A 25,757-nucleotide genomic window follows, 5' to 3' on the forward strand; every position below is an offset into this window, starting at 1 on the left:
AAAACATTTTCTTAGTAATTATCCTTGTTAGTAGGACTTCTGTATTAACCTATACTCAAGGTTAGGTTGACCTCCAGAAGACTGCTGCAGTTATGGAATATCCCCCCAACTCTATGTTGCTGTCAAGGATAGCAAGTGTTCTCCCAGGCAGGACAGAATCTCTGCAGAGTTGAGTGTTACGTCAATACTTGCTTTCTCCCTTTTGGAGAATGGGAAATGGTGTCAGCAAAGAACAGACCAAAATATAAAGCTTTGGAAACTCTTAAGTAGATATGGAGAAGACTTTGGTAAACTTTACTTTTAGTTACATTTTTATGTGGGTAACTAAGACCATACATTATTTGCCATTTTTAAATGAGTGCTTCTGAATTTGTTCTCTCCAAGGAGTACAAAAGAATGAGGAAGAACATTCAGAATAGGTAGATGGTGAGGCAATAGCCACACATTAACTAACTTGGAGCACCCAAGTTTTTTTGGCCACGAGTCTGGTTGTTCTGGATCCTTTTGGAGCTTAGTGTGGGCAAATAGTTGCTTCCAGACAGCGTTTTGGGAATTACCTCTGTGTGTGTGTGTTCAGTCATTACAGACTCCCTGAACCTCATGGTTTTCATATGAGGACATACTGCTGGTGGGTCTTCCTGAATTCTGAGATTCTGGTCATGCAGGATCTCAGCACATCTACAGTCAGTCCTCAGAAAGAGATGTGTAAAACCTCAGAGCTAGACAATAATAGCAAGGGTTGTATAAGACATCTGCCCAGCCAAACATACTTAGTAGGAAATGTGGCAGGGATTTTTTTTTCCTTCTTGAGGCTGTTGGATGCAAGTAGGATCCTATAGTTCTTTAGAGACAACAATTTGAAAGAAACTCTAAACATAAGCGTGTTCCTGTGGAAAATCTGGTTTCAATCACATGGAAATTTTCCATACAAAATGGTTGTTTTAGTTGTTTTTTTTCAGTAGGAGTATCCTAAGCAAAACATTTTGTTCCGAACAGAGAAAGGAAATCTTTCATTTCATTGTATTGGGAATATGCTTACGGAGAACAGTCCTCAAATTCATGGTATTTGAGCCTAGCTAAATATGGCCTGTGCTACTGAGGGGCTCCACACTGTATCTTCTCAAGCCCTGCATTAGTTTGAGCAGTCAGGAGAAGAATGTCACCTAGATGAGTGCCTGTAAACTCATCACCTTTGAACCTAGCTGATCCTGGTAGTGAAGGGAATGTTTGTGTATATCCATCTAGTTCATCCAGCTTCAGCTAGCACAAGTCTGGTGTTTAGGGCTGAATAATTGAGGTCATCCTGCCAAATAGTTAGGAGAAAGGAATATGCCACAGTGAGTATCAGCACTGTTTCTGTTGCACATCTGTCCTTCATTTCATAACATTTAGGAATTACAGTGAAATACAGAATTTTCAGGTGGTTGAGACTTTCTTTGGAGGTGTAATGTTTTGCTTCCTTAGCTTGCTCTTTGCCATACTGTCTTTCTGGGTGCAATTTTTCCAGGTTACAAGGGACAGTGGTTTTAAATGAGAGAAGAATAGCTTTAGATTGGATCTTAGGAAGAAGTTCTTTACCATGAGGGTGGTGGAACACTGGAGCAGGTTGTCCAGGGAGGTAGTTGAATACATCCCTGGATGTGTACAAGGTCAGGCTCGACAAGGCTCTGAGCAACCTGACCTAGTGGAGGATGTCCCTGCTCACTGCTGTTGAATCGGACTGGGACTTGAGTTCAACACATCCAGGTTCTTTTTGAAGCGTGTGAAGTTAATTGATCATTGCAAGCATCTCAAAGAAATACTTTTCCCTTACATTATTATCTAGGAGACCAGAATATCTATCTCTAGTATAATATTTTGCCTTAGACATTACAGGTTTGTTTAAAGCTTCATTGTTCAATTAAACAACTTTTTATGTGGCAATTGAGTCGTGGCAATGGTGGAATAGGGAGCTTAAATCCCAGGAAAGTGTAAACGCTTAGGCTTTGTTCACAACAAATGTTTTGGGGTTCCTGTTGTGGCCATGGAAATAAAAACCATCCAGGGTGTTGGGTTAGAGTTTTAGCTCAGATCTGAGGTTGTTCTTCATATGAGAACCTTCCATTTCTAGATCTGCCTGTTAATTCCTTTGGGAAGAGGATGTCTTGCACAGTTCTTGTTTTCTGTAGTGTATTAAAAATTCAACCAGAAATCATTAATTTATCCTTCTTCTGTCAGCACTTGGCATTTAGAAATCTACATAAGCAGGATGAAAATGCTCACAGCTCCATTGCCATTTTATTCTAAACTGTATTCAGCCCAGCTGTACCCAGTAAGAGCTCCTACGTGCTGGAATTCAGTGTATTGTCAAGGGCTGGTCTGTCTGTATTGACACTGTTTCACTGGGCCTGTATACATAACATGGTGTTGCTCAGAGTGAGCTGCTTGTGAGCGTTGGCCCTTGTTTGGAACATGCCCTTTGGAGTCCGGCAGTGCTGCTCTGGTTTCTCTTTGGACAAGCATGGAGACTCAGAAGGAGTTCTGGGTGAGTGAGGAGCCATGACATTTAGCTGTCATCCTTAGAGCATTTGTCAGGGTGTGGCAATAGTTCATGGCATTGATCTAATTAGAAAAATACATGCACAGTTCTGATGCTAATTTGTTATGATTTGGTATTTACCATATTTGGGAAAACTTGGTGCATTATTGTTTCACTCTTTATGTCTCAATTTTTCCTGAAGTGATGAAATGGTCTTTATTTTGAATACTCTGTCTTTATTTTTCCTTTTAATGAGAGGTTTGGGGCAACTGTTTAGTTCCCCCCCTGCAGTATTTCCTTCAGCTTAGAATTTATTTATTCACCCAATTTTTGTCAGAGGTCCTAATGAGATTTCTGTGTCTGGCTTTTAAATACTTGGAAATTGGAATTTCTTATATCAACATTGCCCTTGCTGTAGTTACAGATCATGTGCTTTTTAGTTTTCAAACCAGGCACTGAACTGTAATTGTCTGATCTATCCTTAAACTGGGTTTTTTGGTTGCTTTTTCTTTCTTTTGTAAAAAAGAGGGCAGGGGTTGTTCAAGAAAGGGATTGAGCGAGTTCAGAATTGTTTGAGGAGGAGCCCTGAAATAATCTCCACAGTATGTACAAGGATATAAATAGTGAGCTCTATTTTTATTTTTTGGCCCAAAATGATATATTTTCTTCCCCCAAATGATAATTCTCATTGTCAAGAGCAAATGATGCCCCTTTAAGAAGAGTGGGGTTGTGAGTGAACATCTGCTAGTAAAAACATGGTCATTCCTAAAGAACAGACTGAAATGAAAAATGATGCATTTAAAATAGACATTTCTGTCCCGGATGAAAAAATGGGAGTAGGGGGAGGCTATATAAGTCACAGATTGCATTGGGTTGGAAGGGACCCTCAGTAGTTGTCTCGTCCAACTTCTCTGCAGTCAGCAGGGACACTTCCAACTGTATCAGGCTGCCCAGGGTCACACTGAGTCTTACCTTGAATGTCTCCAGACATGGGTCCTCAACCACAGGTAGCCTGTTCCAGTATTTCACCACTCTCATTGTGAAGAACTTCCTCCTGATGTCCAACCTAAATCTCCCCTGCTCCAGTTTCAAACCAGTTCCCCTCATCACCATAGGCCCTTCTAAACAGTGCCTCTTCAGCCTTCCTGGAGGTCATCTTCAGATATTGAAATGTAGCTATAAAGTCTCATTGGAGCCTTCTCCTCTCCAGGCTGAACACCCCTAGTTCTCTCAGCCTGTCCTCATAGGAGAGGTGCTTCAGTCTTCTTACCATTTTTGTGGCTCTCCTCTGGACCTGCTCCAGCAGGTCCATGTCCCTGTTGTGTAGAGAGCCCCAGAGCTGAACACAGTACTCCAGGTAATCGTCTGTTCTTACTGGGATGTAAGTGCACAGTATCTTAGCTATGATCTCTAGCTAGTAAATAAAAATAACTTATTCTATGCTGTTTTCTGGTTTCTTTTCTAGTTTCTATTACTGTGTTTTAATTCATTGATTCACAGAATGGTTTGGTTTGGCGGGAACCTTAAAGATCATGAGGGTGGTGAGACACTGGAACAGGTTGCCCAGGGAGGTGGTAGAAGCCCCATCCCTGGGGGTTTTTAAGGCTAGGCTGGATGAGGTTCTGAGCAAGCTGATCTAGTGTGAGGTGTCCCTGCCCGTGGCAGGGGGACAGAACTAGATGACCTTTGAGGTCCCTTCCAACCCTAACAATTCTATGATTCTATGTAGTTCCAACCTCCCTGTCATGGACAGGAGCATATTCCACTACAGCAGGTTGCTCAAGGCTTCATCTGACCAGGCTGGAGAAGATGCACTTGCTTTGCTTGTGGGGTATTTCCATATTGTACTGTGCTGAAGGTAGTGGGGTCATTGTCCAGAGCTGGTTTTCCTAGGCATTATGGTAATGCAGATAACAGCATGTTTAATTTTAGTTTAATGCTCCTTATTTAGGTCCATAGGTAGCTCAGCTGCATGAAAAGAAGGCTTTACTTTAAGAACATTTTTCCTAGATGGGTATTTTGTTTGCCTTTTATTTGCACAAAACTGTAAGAAGTAGTCAAATGCTTCAGGAAAATTCAGTTTGCTTGGTGCAGGCATTTGAACACATGCTTTGCAGAAGCTCTAGTAGATGGAATGCTATTTCACTTGTAAACATTCTCCTGATAAAGGCAATTTGTACGTGCAGGTATTGAAGCAATGCCATTGAAGCTAATTCTCAGAGCATACATAATTTGCTGTGAGTTGTAATTCAGCTCAAAGAGAAGTAATGGCAAGTTTCTCTGAGGGTGTACTGTGTGTAAAACATTACTGGTTAGGTGAAACCTGGAGAAGGAGGAATCTCTCCTTGAGCTGCTTGCTGAAGAGCTGTTATGTTCTGCTCTGCTGTCTTCTGGGCTTTGCATAGCCAGTTATTTGACTGATTATGCCATGAAGTCGTTGGACCAGGAGTTACTTCAGCAGAGAAGAATCTTAAACAGAAAGTCTTTTCAAGGTATCTTGAGATGTGCACTCTAAACAGTACCCAATCTTGTTTGGGTATGTTTGTTTGTTTGTTTTATGCTAGCATAGCATTATAGAATGGCTTTGGTTGGAAGACACCTCAGGGATCATCTACTCCAACCTCTCCACCATGGGCAGGGACACCTCTCAACTAGACTCAGCTGCTCAAGGTCTCTTCCAGCCTGCCCTTGTATAACCCCAGAGAAGAGGTATCCACAACCTCCCTGGACAGCCTATTCCAGAATCTCACCACCCTTGTACTGAAGAACTTCCTAACATCCAGTCTAACTCTGCTCTCCGTCAGCCTAAAACCATCCCCCTTTGTCATGTTGTTAGACACCCTTATGAAAAGTGCCTCTCCAGCCTTTCTGTAGGATCCCTTCAAATACTGGACTTTTTCACCAGTGAGTGAAGAGATCATTTTGTACAAACTTCTTTCTGGCCACACATTTGACAGTAAAAGTGATAATTTTCCTTATTTTGTGCCTATATTTTTTTTGTTCTAGGTCCCTCTGTACAGTAGTGTGCAAGTGGACATACACTTCAGATGGAGGCTGGGATGACAGTTTCTGGAAAATGATTGGTTTGGAAGATTTGGTGAAGGATAAGTATGAAAAAATAGGTATGTTGGGGTTGTTTTGTTTTATACATACATTAAAAATATATTAAAAAGCTATATACACATAAAAAGATATTTTGTTGTATTACTGTGAACATCAGCAGAAATGTAGCAGGACTTGATGAGTCTTCAGATGGGTTGATAACAAGGCTGGATGCCTATAGGTCACAGCTTTCCTAAGCATACTTCTAACTGGGCATTGTCATGAAAATTTGTTTGCATTTTATACCTTGTGGCCATCTGAAAGGCCTTTCAGTGCTGCTCAGCCTCAACAGGACAGAAGCAAGCGGGAGCCTCAGCAATTGGTTGTATGGAGGAAGCACCAGATGTGGGGCTCTTGGATGGAAAGCTACGAAAGAATCCCCAGTGCAGTAATTTATGGCTGTTACTGATAGCATGTTTTGCAACTTGCACCAATCTCCCTTAGAGTCATTTTCAAAAAAGTGCTACTTCAGCTTGTTATTCTTTTCATACTGGCTTTTTTTTTCCCCCCCCCACTGTCTTAGAGCCCAATTTTAATTAGAACGGTGGCCTTGCTAATAGCAATTCCTACAGCAGATATTCATTAAAAGTCCATAATGTTAATACACCAGAAAATTTCCAGGATAACTTTATTAGACTTTCCCTGTTAACTTAATGGACTTTTAATGGATGTCCTAAGCAGACATGTCATTAACAAGAATATTACCAGACATGAATTAAAATATGCTCATTCATCAAAGTTAATTATCTGAAATTTCCTTTGATTTTTTTTTTTTCTTTTCCTTTTTTTCTTTTTTTAATGTCTAGCACTTTGAACAAGTTCGTGCAGTGGTTTAAATGCAGCAGCATGACATGGAAATGGTGTAGGGAGGACTGTAGTGAAATGAAGTGTAATGAAATCTATAAGCTTTAATGATCATCACAAAATATAAGTCATTTTCAGGTTATCAGAAAATGAATACTTCAGAGCTTCCTTGAATAGATTTCAGCTTCTCCTCTGCAACTGAAACTGCTTGTGCAAAGGTATAAACCCTTCTAGGAGTATTAGGCTTTTAGCTTCCTGAGGTTTTGGGTTGAATATGGTTCTTAGAACATCTATCACATGTGGCTTTTAGGAAATCTTCAACGAATTAAAATATGACTCTCAATAAATGCATGTTTTTACCAGAAAAGTGACCGCCTCAGCAGCTGCTGCTCTCACAGAAGAGTATTTTTTAAACTAAATTATTTATGAAGTGTAAGCTAAGGCTTTAATACAATATTTATGCAATGTACTTCAAGGACAGTGCCAAGCTATTTGCCATTTCAAGTAACTAACCTATATGTTTTAAATTATAAAGCAGCCATTAATAAAAAGGGCCACTTGTTGTGATGGAAGCCTCTTCAAACTTATTTATAGATGGCTTAACACTTAGGAAAACCAAAATTCATTTACTTCCAATATCAGGCTTAATTTTTTTGTTAAAACGTGGTGTTTAAAAAATAAATCAGTGAATTAACTTCTGGTGATAGGTGTCTCTTGCAAGGCAAAAAGGTTTTCTTGAGTTGATGAGGAAGGTGTCTCATTCCCTGGGCAATTGTGTTGATTCTCAAGAACTGAACCATAGAATACGTGAGTGCCTCTTGATTGGGCTTGGAAGAGCAGAACCTGACCTCCAGAATTGCACCAAAATGTAGGCTAGAACTTGAAGCTTCTGAGGAGCTCACCGTGAGAAATCCTTCGATTTTTCAGATTCTTGAGCTGATTACCTTAGGTGTATCCAAGGTATAAGACACTTCTTGTTCTTCATAATAATGCTGAAACCTGGCCCCAGATAGAATCTAGTCTTGTTTCCATGAGCATTTGTCTAACTTTGCCTTTGGTAAAAAGGAAAGTGTTACATTTATTATAATTAGCTGTGTGATAAAATCACAGAAAAGCAGGACAGTCCTCTTCCTTCATCTGTCTGTGAAGAGGGAGCAAGGAGTTTGCTGCACAAATATGGAAGTTAGGTAGCAACTATTTCTTTATTGCTTTGGGTTTGTCTTCTAAACGGTGCCTTTTGGAGTCTCCTGGGAGGGTTTAGCTTCAGAAGGAGAAGGCTTTGGGGAGAATCTAATAGCAGCCTTCCAGTATTGGAAAGGGGCCTCCAAGGAGGCTGGAGCAGGACTGTTTGCAAAGGTCTGCAGTGATGAGATGAGGGGCAATGGTTTGAGACTAGAGAAGAGGAGATTTAGATTTGATGTGAGGAACAAGTTGTTTGCCATGAGAGCGGTGGAACACTGGATCAGGTTGCTCACAGAAGGTAGTGGAGGCCCCATCCCTGGAGGTATTCAAGGTCAGGCTCAACAAGGCTCTGAGCAACCTGATCTAATGGAGGATGTCCCTGCTCACCACAGGGGGGTTTGCCTACATGACTCAAACCATTCTATGATTCTAAGACACCAAAATAAACAAAATGTGCTTTGCTTTCTGTCACCCTTAATCTTACCAGTGTTCCCATAACATGGGAAGATGGGAATAGTGACATTGTTCCAGCAGAAGTTTGGGGGTTTGCTTGTTTTAAGGAGTGTTCTGGACTTGGGAAAAGCACTCTGAACAAGCTTAGCTTTCCTTCTTTTAAATTAATCAGCTCAGTGTAAGGAAGGTGTCTTTCAGTCACTTGTGCAGCACTGGTCAAACTGCAGTTGGAGTGGTCTTGTATAGTGGAAGACTTCTTCATACCGAATCCTGTGGCATTAGCGTTGGTGGTGAGGCACCACCACTGCCTAGATTTCCTTCCAGGAGTTTACAAATGCTACAGTGAGCACAACAAACACTGCATCACACCTTGCACAAACTCAACTCAAGCTGTATTTACAATTCTGCTTCAGGGTGCTGTCCCATAAGTGAAGGGTCTCAGCTGCCATTATCTTCAGCATATTGTACAAAAAGCAATTTATGTAACTCATCTGGGCAAACAGTCAGCGTGTGCTTCCAGGAGGCACATCACAGTGTGCTACAGCTGACAGAAAAGAATTTGAAGCAGTAGACTTGGCTGGCTTGCAGATTAAGGAACCTGGAATTGCCAGATAACCCAGGTAGGAGTAGGTCAAAGGGAGATTGCACATAGTCAGAAACTCCTCCTAAAATGAAAACAAAACCAAAAACCTAACAAGTGTGAAGTAATTCTAGTGGAATTTCCTTTTCTGTTCTCAAGCTTGTCCAAGTCCATGTATGTCTGCTCAAGGTTTGTTTAGCTCAAATACAAGGATTTATTTTAATGCTTGCACATTCCCCTTGCAAAGAGAGATAATAGTATTTTTCTCTCGTATCTCTCCTAAAGATTAGCAGGCTCTGAATCATCACTTTATTCTAAAGAAAGCAAAATGTCTCAAGATAAAATTAGCAAGATTTTCTCACTGTAACATGTAAATACATAGTTTACCAGTTTAAAATAGACAGAAAAGTTCTGTACTTTTGTTTTTTTAATCTCTAGTGAAATCATTATTGTGTCCAGTCAGACGGAGCTATAGATGAATAGTTGCAACTAGACTTGTATTTTAAGTACCTCTAACTTTCATGTCAAATATTTATGGGAATCACCTGAGAACAACTTCTTTAATGTACATATGTCTTTATTCTTATAAATACCTCTTTAAACAGCACTTCTAAAATGCCTTGCCCTTTAAAATTGTATTTACTGTAATCACTCTGATTCCAGGTAATTCTCTTCTCTTAGTTTCAGTTTAACTTAAGATGTGACTTTGTTGATAAAGGAGACCCTCACATCTGACCTTCAAGATTTTCCACAAACCTTTCCCACATCAAGGGTTGGGTTCACATACAAAAATTCCCAGGCCTTTGACATTTCACATTTCTCACATCAGACAAACCTTTCAGGGAAGCCACACAGCAAGCTGTTTGTGAGCCTTTCTGTACGCTGTGAGTTTGCTGATCATGGGGTATTTTTTGAAGGTAAAGAGTCTTATCTGGAGATATGACAAAATTTATTGATGCCATTAATTTGCCCACCAAGAGAGTAGAAGATGGCTTGTAGACATAACCACTCTGAAAGTGGTGTGTGCTACAGGCATTAGCATTTATCTGCTGTGGTGAAAGCACATGATGAGTATCTTTTTGTGGTATTATAGAACCTAGAAAGACATTAACAATTCCGTTAAAATTTCATGTCCTAGAGACCTCCTAGGGTACTGAAGCATATATTCCATTTGGAGGAAAATGCCTGATAAATTTTCACCACAGTCCTCTACTTCAGGGGCTACTTAAGGGACCAAATAATGATTTTTATTTATTTATTTAATTGAATGGTAATATTTTATACCAGACCTTTTTTGGTTGAGGATGCTGTCTTTGTTTGAAAGCATTGCAGGTCCTGCAGGTTTCACTGAGCTTGTAGATTGTGTGTTGAAGGCTAAAATGCAATCTTTTGTGAAGGGTAGTTCATCACCTTGTTTTGTCTCCGATTTTGGTGAAGGTTTCTTTTTTAAAAGCAAGCTTCAAACTGGGAAATGCAATCCTTCAACATGATAAGGGTTTCATAAACTCATTGGCCAGCTTTTCCCAAGTAGGAATGAACGCCACATCCTCAAAAGTGAATAAATACACAACTCGTACATATGGAGTCTCTTTGAACATCTGAGGCAAAACTGAGAAAGGTGTTTGGATCGTTTAGATCTCAAAAGAAGCTCAGGGTTTGCCTTGAGCTTTTGAGTGCTTGAAATTAATATGCTGATGAAAAGAACTCTGGGGTGGACAGGTTGTGGTATCAGCAAATAAGTGTTCGTAGACAGCTGCCATCAGAATTCCTGTTCACAAAATGATGAACTATTTTAAAATTATGTGAATTTTTTTCACTTTCATATGACTGGGTAGTATGGAGGTCAGAGGTTTATGCTTGTCTACAAGCAGCACTTCTGTTTCCCGTCTCTAAAACTGTAGCTTTGCTTCATGTGCTTTAGCCTTAGACAGGTAGAATTCTTTCAGATATGATTTTGGCTTTGCAGCTGGTGGTGGGCGTAAGGAAGGACCTCTGGTCCTTAGACATCTCTTAACTTATTAAATCCCCCGCTGGGTCTTTTACCCACTCATTCTCCTTAGCCACCTTCAGGAAGGATGCTTTCTCGTTTGCATAGATTGCCTCAAGCCACATCATGTAGGATTTAGAATAAACCTTTAGAATAAACCTTTAGAATAAACCAAACCAGGTTGGAAGAGACCTTCAAGATCATCGTGTCCAACCCATCAACCAATCCAACCCACCCAAACAGCTAACCCATGGCACCAAGCACCCCGTCAAGTCTCCTTCTGAACACCTTCAATGACGGCGACTCCACCACCTCCCCGGGCAACCCATTCCATAGCGCAATCACTCTTTCTGTATAGAACTTCTTCCTAACATCCAACCTGAACCTCCCCTGGCGCAGCTTGAGACTGTGTCCTCTTGTTCTGGTACTGGCTGCCTGGGAGAAGAGACCATCATCAGCCTGTCTACAACCTCCCTTCAGGTAGTTGTAGAGAGTGATAAGGTCACCCCTGAGTCTCCTCTTCTCCAGGCTAAGCAGCCCCAGCTCCCTCAGCCTCTCCTCATAGGGCTTGTGTTCCAAACCCCTCACCAACTTTGTTGCTCTTCTCTGGACTCGTTCCAGCAAGTCAACATCCTTCCTAAACTGAGGGGCCCAGAACTGGACACAGTACTCAAGGTGTGGCCTAACCAGTGCAGTGTACAGGGGCAGAATGACCTCCCTGCTCCTGCTGGCCACAGTGTTCTTGATGCAGGCCAGGATGCCATTGGCCCTCTTGGCTGCCTGGGCACACTGCAGGCTCATGTTAAGCCTACCATCAACCAGCACCCCCAGGTCCCTCTCTGCCTGGCTGCTCTCTAGCCACTCTGACCCCAGCCTGTAGCACTGCATGGGGTTGTTGTGGCCAATGTGCAGAACCCGGCATTTGGATGTGTTAAATCTCATGCCGTTGGATTCTGCCCATCTGTCCAGCCTGTCGAGGTCTCTCTGCAGAGCCTCTCTACCCTCCAGCAGATCAACTCCTGCCCCCAGCTTGGTGTCGTCAGCAAATTTACTGATGATGGACTCAATGCCCTCATCCAGATCATCAATAAAGATGTTAAAGAGCACAGGGCCCAGCACTGATCCTTGGGGCACACCACTAGTGACTGGCTGCCAGCTGGATGTGGCACCATTCACCACCACTCTCTGGGCTCGGCCCTCCAGCCAGTTCCTAACCCATCGCAGTGTGCTCCCGTCCAAGCCATGGGCTGACAGTTTGGCCAGCAGTTTGCTATGGGGGACGGTGTCAAAGGCCTTGCTGAGGTCCAGGTAGACTACATCAACAGGCCTCCCCACATCCACCAGGCGGGTCACCTGATCATAGAAGGAGATCAGGTTGGTCAGGTAGGACCTGCCCTTCCTAAATCCATGCTGGCTAGGCCTGATCCCTTGGCCATCCTGTAAGTGTTGTGTTATTGAACTCAGGATGACCTGTTCCATGATCTTGCCTGGCACTGAGGTCAGGCTGACAGGCCTGTAATTCCCTGGCTCATCCAACCGGCCCTTCTTATGGATGGGCACCACGTTGGCCAGCTTCCAGTCCTCTGGGACCTCGCCAGTGAGCCAGGACTGCTGGAAAATTATGGAGAGTGGCTTGGCCAGCTCATCTGCCAGCTGGATCTGATTCTGATCTGGAGTTCCACTTGACTCTAAAGTGCATTTCCATACCTTAATATGGTTGTGTCACCATCCCCATCTGCTTCAATCTCTTATCCCTAACTCTTCTCTTAATTCTAGGACTTTGGAGACTGGAAGCTTCATAATCTCATGTACCTGGGCACTTCTGTGTGCCATTTTTGAGTACCCTGGAAAGACGACTCTGTATAACTTTAAATCTGGATGGGTTTTTTTTTTTTCTGATATTCCTTTGTTTGGAATACTTATATATTGGTAATAAAGAAAAACAGATGATTTGTGACTTTGACAGGATAGTTGTGGCTCTTTTCATTGGTATCTGCTGCCATTCTTATTGTAAAGCTTGTGAACAGTGTGCTGAGTTTTCAAGTGTAGGAGCAACTCTCTATTCCTTCAGGCATTCACACAAGGGACAAAGCAGCAAGCTCTTTCTTCATGAGCACGTAATTATAGGAATGGTTCTATTCCTGCGTCTACCAATGTCTACTTCCACATATAAAACTAACAAAGACAATGGGATTGCACACCTTCCTTGTTACACTTCAGTAGAGGCTGCTTACATTCAGGCTTTTGTCAGAAGCAGCCAGTTTTAATACTTGGAAGTTCTACTCCATTTACATTAAGGCTGAAAAGGGAAGATTCAGTCCAGGGTGGTAGAATCCTGTCAATATTAACTTATGCTACAGCAGCTGTGAAGGGAGTGGGAAATCCATTGCTTCTGTCAGTTTTCTATCTCTTCCAAGGCCTTTGATGCCAGATACTCTGGAATGTATGAGGGAATTCCTTGAAGGCTGAGAGAAAGGGATGATTTTACTCTTTTTTTTTTTTTTTTCCAGGTCTGTTTGTAGCTGCCAGTTCTTTATAAAACTTGATGTTAACAACTAGCTTTAAACACCATACTTTGCAAATGATGGAGAATAAGCAGTAAAAGGATTTTACTGAGTATTGGATCCCCTTATCTGTCTTCCTTTGGTCTTTTGTTATCCCCAATAAATTACAACACGTTACAATTTCACATAAAGTGGAAGGATGAATCAGAGGATATTTACACTTGCATACTGTCAAAATCCATGGAATTTACAACTGACTAGTGTTCCAAACATGCTAACATTTCTCTGGCTTCCTGTCATTTCAGTCTGTCCAAGAGCTGTAGCAACTGTAAAGGAGCTGAAACTGGCACAGCTCAAAGAGGTTTTCGGGTGTCTCCTTCCTCAAAGCCTGAGGCATTATTTCATAATATATGACTCAGCAGTAAGAAGCTAGAAATAGGTGTTGGGGTTTTTTTCTCAGAAAAGAAGCATGTTCCTGTGATTTCTATTTATTTCATGGTTTTTTTTTATCTTGTATCACATGAGTGGTTGAGGTTTGAATGGACCTCTGAAAATGATCATGTCCAGCTCTCCCTGCTCAAAGCAGGGTTATCTATAGCAGGTTGTGTCCAGTTGAGTTTTGAGTGTTTGAAGAGTGAAGACTCCAAAATCTGTCTGGGTAATTTATTAGTGTCTTGACCACCTTTCCCCAACAAAATCAGTTTTTCTTTTGTTTAAATTTAATTTCGTATATTTTAGTTTGTGCATATTGCTATTTGTACTGTCACTGGGTGCTGCTGAGGAGTCTTGCTCCATTATCTTTACTCTCTCCCACCAGGTATTTGTATGCACATTGATAAGATCCAACCCCACACACGCCTCCAGGCCTTCTCTTTTCTGGGCTTAAATTCTCTGGTCTCTCAGACTCTCCTTGTATGACATACCTCTGTCATCTTTGTGGTCCTTCTCTGAACTTGCTCCAGTGTGTCCATATTTCTCTGGTATTGAGGAGCCCAGTACGCTCCAGATGAGGCTTTCTGAGCACGGAGCAAGGATCCCTCACTTCTCTGGCCTGCTGTGGCACTTTTTCTAATGCAGTCCAGGAGGCTTTTGGCCACCTGTATTGCAAAGGCACATCACTGACTCATGTTCAATGTGGTGTCCATAAGACCTCAGAGTCCTTTTCTACCAAGCTGCTTTTCAGTCTGCCCACAGCCTGTCCTGGTGCATGGGATCCTTCCACCTCATGTGCAAAACTGTGCTGTTCCCTTTGTTGAATTTTGTATGTCCTGTCAGCCAATTTCTCCAGCCTGAGACATTCTTGCTATTTCCAATAACTTTTCTTTAATAGGCTGGGCTAAACTTGGGTAGCTCAGGTTTCTTCACCATACTTCCTAGGTGACATTTTTCCATTCCTCTTCCACTGTAAGGAAAGGAACCATGATCCACTCAGCTTATCATCACCTTGAGTCCTGATGGCAGATGTGCCTTTCCACTTATTCCTCCTCTCTGCTGCAAGAAGTGAGGAGTAGTGTTTAATGTTATTTCAACCATAGGCACCATCGTAGCTTAGAGCATTCAAAAAATAGTAATAAAACAATTTTTCTCTGTCCACTTCTAGAGTTCTGGTCTCAGGCTCTGTCTGCTCTGCCTGGGAAATTGTATTTTCTTCTGCTCTGGAAGCATTATGGACTTGTGAACATTCTTTTTTTTTTTTTTTTTTTCCCTAGAATGAAAACCAGAAGCTTTTTCTCTGAATATCTGCTTTTAAAAAGCGACAGGAGAAGCTTTGACCAGACTTCTGAGCCTGTTTTGATAGGTTTTGAGCCTATTTTGATAGTTCAGTGTTTAATTTTCTCAAATGTTATCTTCCTTCCTTATTTTTCATACAGTTCTAAAAAAAGAAAGGAAAAGAGGAAAAAAAAAGCCTTTCTTAAAAAAGTTCTGGGTCATTTCTTCTTTTAACCTGACTCCTCTCTAGTTCTAATGTATTCTTCATCTTCTGGTTGGTTCGTTTTTTTTTTCTTAAACCTCATGCTGAGATAGCTTTTAAAACAGCGACGTCTGCTTTGTGAGTCAGGATTCACAAAACCAAAAGGATTATTTCAAGCAACTTGCCGACTTCCTCCGAGTCAGAGGCTCTTAGACTTCCTGAAATTAATGTTGAGGTAGTTCAAAGAGTATCTCAGAACCAATCTTGATTTTATAATTTCCTGTGATGGAGACCCCACTTTAAGCTTACAGGTTGTCCTTTGCTAGTATGCTGTCATTTCTCCAAAATTAATGAATTAATTAAAGAATAGACTTTATTTTTCATCTGAACTTTAACCTCTGCTCCTGTCTGGCAGACTGTGGTGATATGCCTGACCTGCACAGACTGAAATTTTCTGTATTAAAGGAAAGCACTAAGCTGCTTGAGGTTTTTCACCCAAACTCTTATGTGAACTGTCATACTTTTCAATCCTTGTAGTTGCTTTCCTGACTCATTTCTGAACCCTTTATAATGCTTTAGTATCTTCTCAATATGGGTATTAGAACTGGATACTGTGGTGGGGAATAAGGTTGGCCAGGTATCAGGAGCTTAGCTGAAAGATTTGAAAGCGTCTCTTCAGTAACTGATCAGGTTATTTTTGGTCTGTCATGCCTTTCAGTTTTGAAAAAGGAATAATGATTTCATCAAAGAGGGGTTTATATTGTGTGAATTATTGAAAAAACATCCAGCATTGCTGTTAAGTAGCAATCTGTAATTAATACAAGTAAAAGTGCCTGCACAGATTTAGTGATGTACTAATCAAAGTCTGATTACTCTGAAAATACAGCAACAGTCGCATCACCTGCATTGATGATGCTTGTCTTTAAAGAGAATCTAAATGATTGAAATTATTGTTTCCAAACTGAGTTTGGGTGCTGATACTTTTGCACCTAGTTACTTGATTAGACATCCAAACAGACATGTGGTGCACCCACATGCGTGCCAGCATAGTGAGTAGTGAACCATAAGTTACAAGAGATGTTCATTCTGCACCGTTTCACCAAAATCTGGTAATGAAAACTCAGTCACATCCATCAATGGCCATGCCTAATGAACCAATGATGCAGAATGCTTTAGTTTTTCCTTTTCTTTTGACTTTTAACCAGGAAAGCTTATCATTTATACATGAAGTAGCTTGGACAAGAAAGCAGTGGTAGCCCCTGTTGAAGCAGGCACCTATGGTCTGTAGACCAATTTAGTTTTCAGCTTAATGAATCAGGATGTGTTTGCACATAGGTTGCTTGCTTCTGCCAGTATTTAGCAAGCTAATATGTCTGCCTTAAGTAATTACATGTTAGGTAGTTGAGATGTAGTTCAGCCAAAGGCATCAGCTCTATGGGAGAGTGCGATGGAAAGGACCCAAATTAGATTTGCCTCAAGCTACTGTGGCAGCTCATATAGACAGAGATGAATTTTGAACTGAAGGAAGCCAAAGTGATTTTGTTTAACCAACTGTTTTTCTCACCTTTAAATAAGCTGGACTATAATACTACAATTTGTTTTGGTTTTCCTGAATGAAAAATCTGAAGCTTTTAACTGCCAACCAGGAACTTTTATGGAGGGCATTTCCAGGTTAAAAAAGCCCCAAATCTGACTGTTTCTAACAACCTTTAACCACCATGCATTCACTCCCAAGAAAAAAAATCATATAATTTTATAGTCTGCATCATTATCTTGCTTTCTTCTGATCTTAGCAGTATTTTTGCTAAGCAAAATGGTTTTTAAATAGTGGAACAATCAGCCACACACATCTAATGCAAATGTGAGTATTGGATGTAATTGAGAGGGATATTTGGTAATGTGTTTTGTGTGAAATTGGGTTGGGATGATGAATTCGAAGTGTTATAATATTATTTATTCCTTGCATTTTCCAGACTTTTGGCATTGTCAGGATTATCATAAAGCACAAAAATTGGAGGTTGTCTACAAGCTTTGTAATGAGCATAGCATCCATTTGGATGGACAGTTCTTGTTTCTTGTGATCCATATTTAGCATTGTTTTCCTTAACTCAAGAACTTAACAGTGGCATCAAGGGCACCTTCAGGAGGCCTCTTGATGTCACCGAGCTATATGGTGTAGTGGATTCACTTGAGGGCATTGATGGCATTCAGAAGGATCTTGACAGGCTTGAGAAGTAGGCCAGAGCCAACTGCATGAGGTTCAACAAGGCAAAGCGCAGGGTCCTGCAGTTGGGTTGAGCCAACCCCAGGCACAAATCCAGGTTGGGTTTACAGTGGGTGTTGTAGGTTATGGGAAATCAAGAGCTAATTGGTATAACCATAAGGAAAAGTCCTCCAGAGGCTAGAGATAGGCAGTTTGTCCCAGAATATTGTAATGTGTTATTCTATTCCGTTTTCCTGTATCTCTATTTAAGGGAGTGTACTTCCAAAGCACACTCTCTCTCCTCTCCCATTGGTATGGGCGTGCTCTAATGGTTTGTGGGGGAGAGGTTTTCTCTTGGACTTGGCTGGCAGCGAATTTCCAGCTATGCCACTGGGCCTATTGGAGCCTGTGGTAGCCCTGGGTCTACTGGGAGGGCACAGTTTGGCTGCTCTTGAGCCCGCTGAGGCCTGAGTGGGGCGAAGTTTCTGGAAGGTTTTGGCCTGGTAGGCCCGAATGTATTTCTTTCACATGAATGCCTTTTATGTATGTATTTGTAAACAGACTTGCCATTTAAGCTTCCAATCCAGTGTGGAGCATTTTAATTCTACTCCTTGGAAAAGGGGTAAAATATCTTTTCTGTCCTTTCACCCTGGGCAGCTCATGGCTCACAACTAGGGCAGTGGGTTGAGAGTGGCTCTGAAGAAAAGAGACTTGGGGGTGTTGATTGATGAGAAGCTCACCATGAGCCAGCAGTGCTCTCATGCAGCCCAGAAGGCAAATTGTGTCTTAGGCAGCAGGGCAAGAGATAATTCTGCCCCTTTACTCTGCTCTTGTGAGAACCCACTCCAATACTGCATCCAGTTCTGGTGTCCTCATTATAAGAAGGACACAGAGCTATTGGAGCGAGTCCATAGGAGGGCCGCAGATGATCCAAGGGCTGGAACAGCTTTGTTACGAGGATAGGCTGAGGGAGCTGAGGTTGTTCAGCCTGGAGGCAAGAAGAATCCGTGGGAACCTTAGAGATGCCTTCCAGTATCTGAAGGAATCCTACAGGAAAGCTGCAGAGCAGCTTTTTGTAAGGGTGTCTAACAACAGGACAAAGGGGAATGGTTTGAAGCTGAGGGAGAGTAGGTTTAGAGGGAGAGTAGATCTTAGACAGGAGTTCTTCAGTACAGTTGTGGTTGAAATCTGGAAGAGGTTGCCCAGGGAGATTGTGGATGCCTGCTCTGTGGGGCGTGTTCAAGGCCAGGTTGGATGAGGCCTTGGGCAACCATGTTTAATTGAGAGGTGTCCCCGCCCATGGTGGGGAGGTTGGAGTAGATGATCTCTAATTAGGGTCCCTTCCAACCTAAGCCATTCTATGACAACTTCTCCTGTGCATGTTATATATCCCTTCTTTAACAGGATATCTGTTTTGTGTATTGTCTTTTAAAATCAAATGCCTTTAGTCTGTCCAGTCTGGGAAGGCTATACAATAAAGGCAGGATATACCCCTTGATTGAGTTTTTCTGAGGTTGCTGGGATTTCAGCAAGAGATTGATACATCTGAGTTTGAGTTTTCCTGTGTCAAGTTAGTGTAGAAAGGAGACATCTCCTTTTGATTTTCTTCCTTTTGTATTTTTTTTAATGCACTTATCCAGCCAAATAGAAGGGCCTATGAAGTGCAACCACGTTCTGCACGATAGATGAAAAGCTGTTCTCAGTGAGTATATCATAGTTGAGTCAGCTGGGCCCCTGCTGCGCTCTGCTTTTGTTATTTTTATAAAGGTCTAAGTCCTCGACTACCTCGTTCTGTTAAATATTAGTAAGCCAGTAGAGTGAATTTTGAATCCTGAAGTTGACTGAAGATGTATTGTCTGCCTAGTGTGTTGCGTCTGGTAAATAGCTGGTTGCTGTGGTAACTGCCGAAAATGGTAGAGGGTCCTTGGTACCACATAAATTATCTGAAGAAAACCTGATCATAGCAAACTCTAACATTAGTCTTCGAAGAAGGATAAAAGAGGAGGAAGAGATTCAGACAGCTTTTTCCTTTTGTAAACTCACTGCTTTATAGGGGGGAAAAAATAGCTAGGAATAGTCTGTCTCGTACGGAATGAAAAGGTCGTGAATCAAGGCGCTGCCTTGGTGCGACAGCTGTATGAATGTGAAACAGAAAGTTCTCCAGATTCAGCCATTATGGGTTTGTTTGGTTAGCTCTAATTTTGGAAGTCATTATAGCAAAGGTAAATGACTTGCACAGGAGACTACTGTAAACAAAAGACTCGATACATTTACTTTGGCAGGAGCTTTGAGAAGACTCGGTCCTTTCACTGCCTCTTTTATGCAGCCTCTGTAATAGCCTCACTGCCTGCCTCAGTGTTCAGGCAGCTCTCATTTCCCTTTCTCCCTCCCTGGCAGCTTCTTTCCCCTGACAGGTAGGATTTAAGGGGGGCAGCACCTGCTGTTGAATTGCTGCTGTGTAGCCAGAGAATACCTTCATTTTTATAGTAGCTCTCCCTTGAGTTCTAAAGCCACTGTGTTTTACTCATGGGAGAATCTGTTCAGTCTCTCCCTATCTGATACTGGATTAAAATCCCTTTCAAATACTTTTTAGTTATGCCACTTCTTTGGTTGCTTTTTGTGGTTTTATTTTTATCATTTAATGTATTTATACCTACAGATTCTAAGCATACTGATGCTTAGCTGAGTTTTCTAGCTTTGCAGTGAAGAATAAATAAACCATGAGAATTACAGATTCCTTTCCAGGTTCAGTCAAGGCTCTGTCCGTTCCACACCTACTTACTCACACTTGTGTGGGTGAGAAGGCAACTTCCATGATGACAGAAAGAGTGCCCATGCAGAGGCTGCTGCTTTCCTTTTAAAGAGCTCCTCATCAACATATCCCATGGGTGTAGCAGACCTTTCACTGATTTCTGAAGCTGAGAGGATGAACTAGAGAGGCAGAGTGGGTATCCTCGCCTTGCTACACTCGCTTGCTAGCACCGCTTTTCTGCACTCCCTGTTGGTTGACCTAGGAGGCTCTCCTTCACAACCCCCATCATGGGTGACTTCTTCCCAGCTTGTCAGGAAGTACTTTCTGCCAAGGAGTAGCTCCTCAGGCTTACCTTGACTCCTAAAACCACATGGGGCATATTCTACTGTTCGTTCATTTTCTTTTAAATACAGGATTATTATGGTGTAGCTTCAAATCACTAGGAACCCATGCCTGCATGTTCTCACAGGCTTTATGCACATGAGTGAATTGCAATACTGCTGGTTCTCCTGATGTATAACATGTACCAAAGGAATCTATAGGGTCATTTTCTACTGCTGCCATAGAAGATAGGATTATCTTTGTCTCTGAAGTCACTCCCTTAGTGCTCATTTGCTAGAAATACAGTAATTGAGAAGATGTATCACCTTTGGAAAGGGGGGAGGCAACTTGTGATATGTTTAAGGATGTTGTTAGATCATGTAGGAGAAAAATTAAGAGAGGCAAAAGCCCAGTTAGAGCTCAAGCTGGCCACTGCTGTGACAGACAATAAAAAGCATTTTATAAATATCTTAATGCTAAAAAGAGGGGCAAAAAGAACCTCCACTCTTTATTGGATCTGGAAGGGAGCATTGTAGCTAAAGATGAGGAAAAGACTGAGGTACTAAATACCTTCTTTGTGTCCATTTTCAACAGTAAGGCAGGAGGACTTCAGGATAACTGACCTCCTGAACTGATTGATGGGGTCAAGGGGCAGTGTAGTCCCCCTGAAATTCATGAGGAATTAGTTAGGGACTTGCTGAGCCACTTGGATACTCACAAGTCCATGGGACCAGATGGGATCCATCCTGCTGAGAGAGCTGGCAGATGAGTGCGCCAAGCCACTCTCCATCATTTACTACCAGTCCTGGCTTACTGGAGAGGTCCCTGATGACTGGAAACTGGCCAAGAAGGGCCACAAGAAGGGCCAGAAGGAGGAACCTGGAAACTACAGGTGTGTCAGCCTGACCTCAGTGCCAGACAAGATTATGGAGCAGATCATCTTGGGGGCAATCACAGTGCACCTGCAGGATAACCAAGGGATCAGGCCATTGGAATGTCCTGCCCAGCGAGGTGGTAGAGTCACCATCCCTGGAGGTGTTCAAGAGGAGATTGGACGTGGCATTTGAAGCCATGGCTTAGTTAGTCATGAGGTGCTGGGTGACAGGTTGGACTTGATGATCTCTGAGGTCTTTTCCAACCTTATCGATTCTATGAGATAAAGGAAAAAGATGCACCTCTTGAAAAAACTGGCACAGTGTTTTGACTTGACACTGCAAATTGATAAAATAAAGACATTTCCTGTGAGGAAATAGTTTAATCTTGTCACTTTATTCTGTATAAACTGAGGTTTGCTTACTGCCCCTAGTATTTGAATATAAACCCAGAAGTCAAGTGCAGAATTTTGGCCTGTCCATACTAATTTTACCTTTCTAGCATTTCACAGATGGTTCTGTGGCTGTCAGTAGAGCAGAAACTGTTGGAGAGACAAGCAGTGAGGAGCTGTCTGCTCTCTGATCACAGAGTGCTCCATGCACTGCACCTGTCAGGAAGTGGGCATCTTCCATAGAGGGGAGAACCAACATCGTTTACAGCCAAGAAGATAATCTAGGTGATGTGTAAAACTGAAGGCCTGTCTTCCACTCATGAATTTAATGTCATAACATTCTTTTCATCTAGCAGTAATGTAGAACTGTATTGCTCAAAGATTATGCTCGTGGGCACCAGTGTATTTCTGACATTTTATCATATGCTGTTCCTCTTAATTAATCCATAGTGGAGGATGTTTTACTTCCTTCCCATACATCAGAACATGCTTTAGGTGTAGCATTCTCAATGGAATTCACTGTGAAAACAAGTCTGTTTTATTTTTAAAAGGAGTTTTGTTAACTCTGCCCATATTTGTCACATTCAGTAAATGCTGCAGATAGCTCCTCACCAACACCATGGATTTCGTATGTGTATGGGAGCTCCCACTGTGCCTTTCACCGCCCCTCACCCACCAAGTCTTTAGATAAATAGGGAAGTATGTGCAGTCTGTGCTGTCAGTCTCATTGCTTCAGCTGTGGTTATACTGAGCAGCCAGAGAGGAGGCTGTTGAGGGGAGCAGGTCCTCAAATCTGAAAGTTTAATTAGTCTGCATTTGTTCTTCTAAGTTCTGCACAGTCTCTTACTACCATGATTTAATTATTGAAGATAGCTCTTTTTATAAGTCAAAACTTCATGTGTGATGGTTACAAGCTGCACCAGGGGAGGTTCAGGCTGGATATTAGGAAATATTTCTTCACTGAAAGGGTTCTCAAACACGCGAATGGTCTGCCCAGGGCGGTGGTGAGTCACTATCCCTAGGGGTGTTCAAGCAGCATGTGGACCTGAAGCTTAGAAACATGCTTTGTTGTCAACCCTTCAGTGCTGGGTCAAGGGTTGGACTGGATCATCTTGGAGGTCTCTTTCAACTGGATGTATTCTGTATTGTGTGTTATGGTAGCAGAGAGTAATGCAGCTGGGACCTGCCACCAGACTTCCTGGTGACAGGTGTGAGAGGACAGAATTGTGTTGCTTGTGTTCAGGATGATCGTCATGCTCTTCATGCTTCATAAAGCCAAAGAAGGCTCAAAAAGGGATTATTTAAGTCTGTCAGGAAATACAACTGCAATAGGAGGAATATGGTGCTTAAAACAGTTTCTCTTTTAGAGTTTCTGTTGCTATAGCCTCCTTATTCCTAGTAGAAACTGCAGGAAGTGAGTTTAAAAATTGGCTCCTGCACTATGCATCAGGTGCAGTTTCCAGTGGTGAGCATGGGCTGAGCTGAATCTCGCTCGCATGAGCACAGGCTGGCTGCAGGTAGCCTCATCAGTGACTGCCACAAGAACCTTGGGATTTCTGCATAAGTATTTCATATCTCTTGGAATGATGCCAAGCAGAATTTAATTGCTTGTGGTGAAATCTTTCTCTGTGGCTAGATAGGACATTGAATACTTTTGAACTTCTAAATTGCTATGAGACAGCCTGATCTAGCATGGTTGTATTGAATATACAGACAGATAATAAAAGATTCTTCTTAATCAAATAGAGTTCTTTGATGCGCTATTTTTTGCTTTATATACACAACACACTAATTTGAGGGCGAGGAACGGTGTGCTTATAATAACATACACATTTGTTTTTCTGTTTAGTAAATTGACAGGTGTTTGGTTTTTCTTGTCTGCCCAGGAAACCGCGTCTTGTCTCCTGGAGAGCCTGTTGGAAAAGGTCTCACGCCAGAAGCTGCAAAAGATCTTGGTCTCCCCGAAGGGATTGCAGTGGCAGCATCTCTCATTGATGCACATGCTGGAGGACTAGGTACTTAGTAATATTTTTACTATTCTTTGAAATAGGATTGTGCTGAATTGAGTTTATAAAGCCATTTTCTCACAGCCTGCTTTGTATCCAGCCTTTTGCTCTGATGCTTCTGTCACAAAATAACATAACTAAAGCAAAACCCTCTCATGATAACTGCTAATACTGAATATGTCTCCTTAGAAGGGGGCTATCACTGCTTAATTCTTTCAGCTGTGTTTCAATTTGTTTGTTAACTTCTGCCCATTCCACTCTGAATTCCTTAGCTGAAACACCATTGTCTGGGTATGCCAACGTGCTGAGTGTCTGCATCTTCTGTTGCTCAAAACTTGGGGATAGACAAGAAAAAAACCTGACTTTCTAAGGGAGTAGTCTCATGTCTGAGGCTTGTTCATAGTTAGCCTTCCTGCTTAGTTTTAGGAGGGATTAATGTTTTGTTTAAAATATGCAGCAGAGACTCTTTCACAGGGGTTTGTGATGGCACACTCTGGGATATATACCAAAAATGCTGCTTCTGCTCTTGGGCAATAGAATATGTAAATACTGTGTAGCTTAACTAGCAATAAGTGTAGGAAGGGAACTAGCCACTGCATGGCATTCCCCTTCTGCAGCTTTGAACTTTTTATCCAGAGCTGGTACTTGGATAATGCCTGATGCATGGATATTTTTTTTTCTTTTCTGTTCCAGCCCAATATTCTGATGTGCCCAGTTTCAGTGTGTTGAAATACATTTGGTGAGGCTCAACTGCTTCATTTTCTTACTATCTTGTTTGGCCTTCGCTAAATACAGTCAATATCAAAGTGACTCAGTGTAGCATTTTCAGCAGGAAATTGAAGGGTTTCTTTGGCTTTGATAGTTTAGAAAAAATTGTTACCTCAGGAAGTGTCAGTGCTATTGAAAGAGTGCTGTACAATGGAAATCCATTGCTCATCAGAGTATTCTTCTCGAGATCTAAATGAAATATGATTAGCTGCTGTAGTACCAGTTCTGTTTCAGATATTTTGTGATGTTTGAAATCCCGTTTGTGCTTCTAGAAGTTGTGGCCTGGAACTTTTAAAATGTTTAAATAGGTTTACTTTCCTTCTGATAACTGCTTCTGATGAGGTTTAGCAGTTGTGTAGATTGCTTTTCTTATTATCTCAGAAAGATTAGATACAGATTCAGCTGCAAAATGAAGACTGATTTTCATGGTCATGGTTGGAGATTTGTTTTGTCACGGCTGTTGTGACTTACTTAAAGATCTGCTTGTGTTAATTAGTAACTTAATTGCATAAAAATTTGTTTAAAATTCTGTGCCCTGGCAGTTTGTGTTCTTGAAAAGGATGTAATAATAAACTGACATGAAATAATTAACTTGCTGGGAAACTGGATTGTCACAGAGCACATAAAAATGGCAGTGAAGGGTCCTTTTTTAATTGACATCATTGTGTGAGTAGTGGGATTCAGAGCACAGAAAGCTTGCTCAGTAAATTTCATGTGCTTAAATCCACAAATTGAATGTCAAAAAGTAGAGAGCTGTTCATTTGCTGTGGTCTTCTGCACAGAAACTCTGCCATGAGAATTACATAGCTACAGGCATCCAACAGAGTAAGACTGCAGTGGATAGAGACAGTCTGCTTATGCTAGTCCTGTTTATCAGAATATGTTTTCCCAGATGGCACCACAAACAGGAGCAGACTGCTGAAATCATTGCCAGGAGAGCATAAATGTATAGGTTGTTGTTAGAGAGGGACAGAGGCGTTGAAGAGGGAAGAGTCAGTTGTACAATGGGAAAACCTGCATGCTAATCACACAGTAACTGAATAGTGTCTGGGAAAAGGGGAGATAAAAAATTGAATTCATCTTTCTGGATTCTGGGAAGAGTAATGAATAGGTTGGGAAGCTAGTAGAAAAGACAGTAAAAAGGAAAAGAGGTGCATAACAAAAGAGGCAGCAGGAGCAAAGAGAGAGCTAGAGAGTGTAAGACAATTAATAGAGTGGCCGAGTCTCAAACACCGAATAGCTTGCCTTCATCCTTAGCTGGTAATAATAAGAACCTTAATCTTTTTCCAGTGTAGTTTATCCTTCAGTGTGTAGAATACAGATTTGAAAGAAAAAGCAAAAGGAGAATGCAATTAAAAGAATTAAGTAGTGAAACTGTGTTCTGATTAAAAGATATTCAGG

The 25,757-nt window shown here is 41.7% G+C and overlaps 1 protein-coding gene across 11 annotated transcripts in view; it reads left to right on the top strand.

Annotated features, from left to right (window-relative positions):
- Window positions 1-25,757, top strand: part of FGGY (FGGY carbohydrate kinase domain containing) — a 356,970-nt gene that overhangs the window by 250,409 nt on the left and 80,804 nt on the right. For all 11 annotated transcript variants that reach the window (XM_068140722.1, XM_068140721.1, XM_068140717.1 and 8 more), the window contains 2 exons: window positions 5,525-5,640; window positions 23,469-23,597. In XM_068140722.1, the coding sequence (XP_067996823.1) occupies window positions 5,525-5,640; window positions 23,469-23,597 (245 nt within the window). The remainder of the gene's footprint in view (window positions 1-5,524; window positions 5,641-23,468; window positions 23,598-25,757) is intronic.

This window comes from Melanerpes formicivorus, unplaced genomic scaffold (genome assembly GCF_026170545.1).
Source record: "Melanerpes formicivorus ecotype bairdi unplaced genomic scaffold, bMelFor1.0.p_v2 SCAF_7, whole genome shotgun sequence".
Classification (NCBI taxonomy): Eukaryota; Metazoa; Chordata; class Aves; order Piciformes; family Picidae; genus Melanerpes; species Melanerpes formicivorus.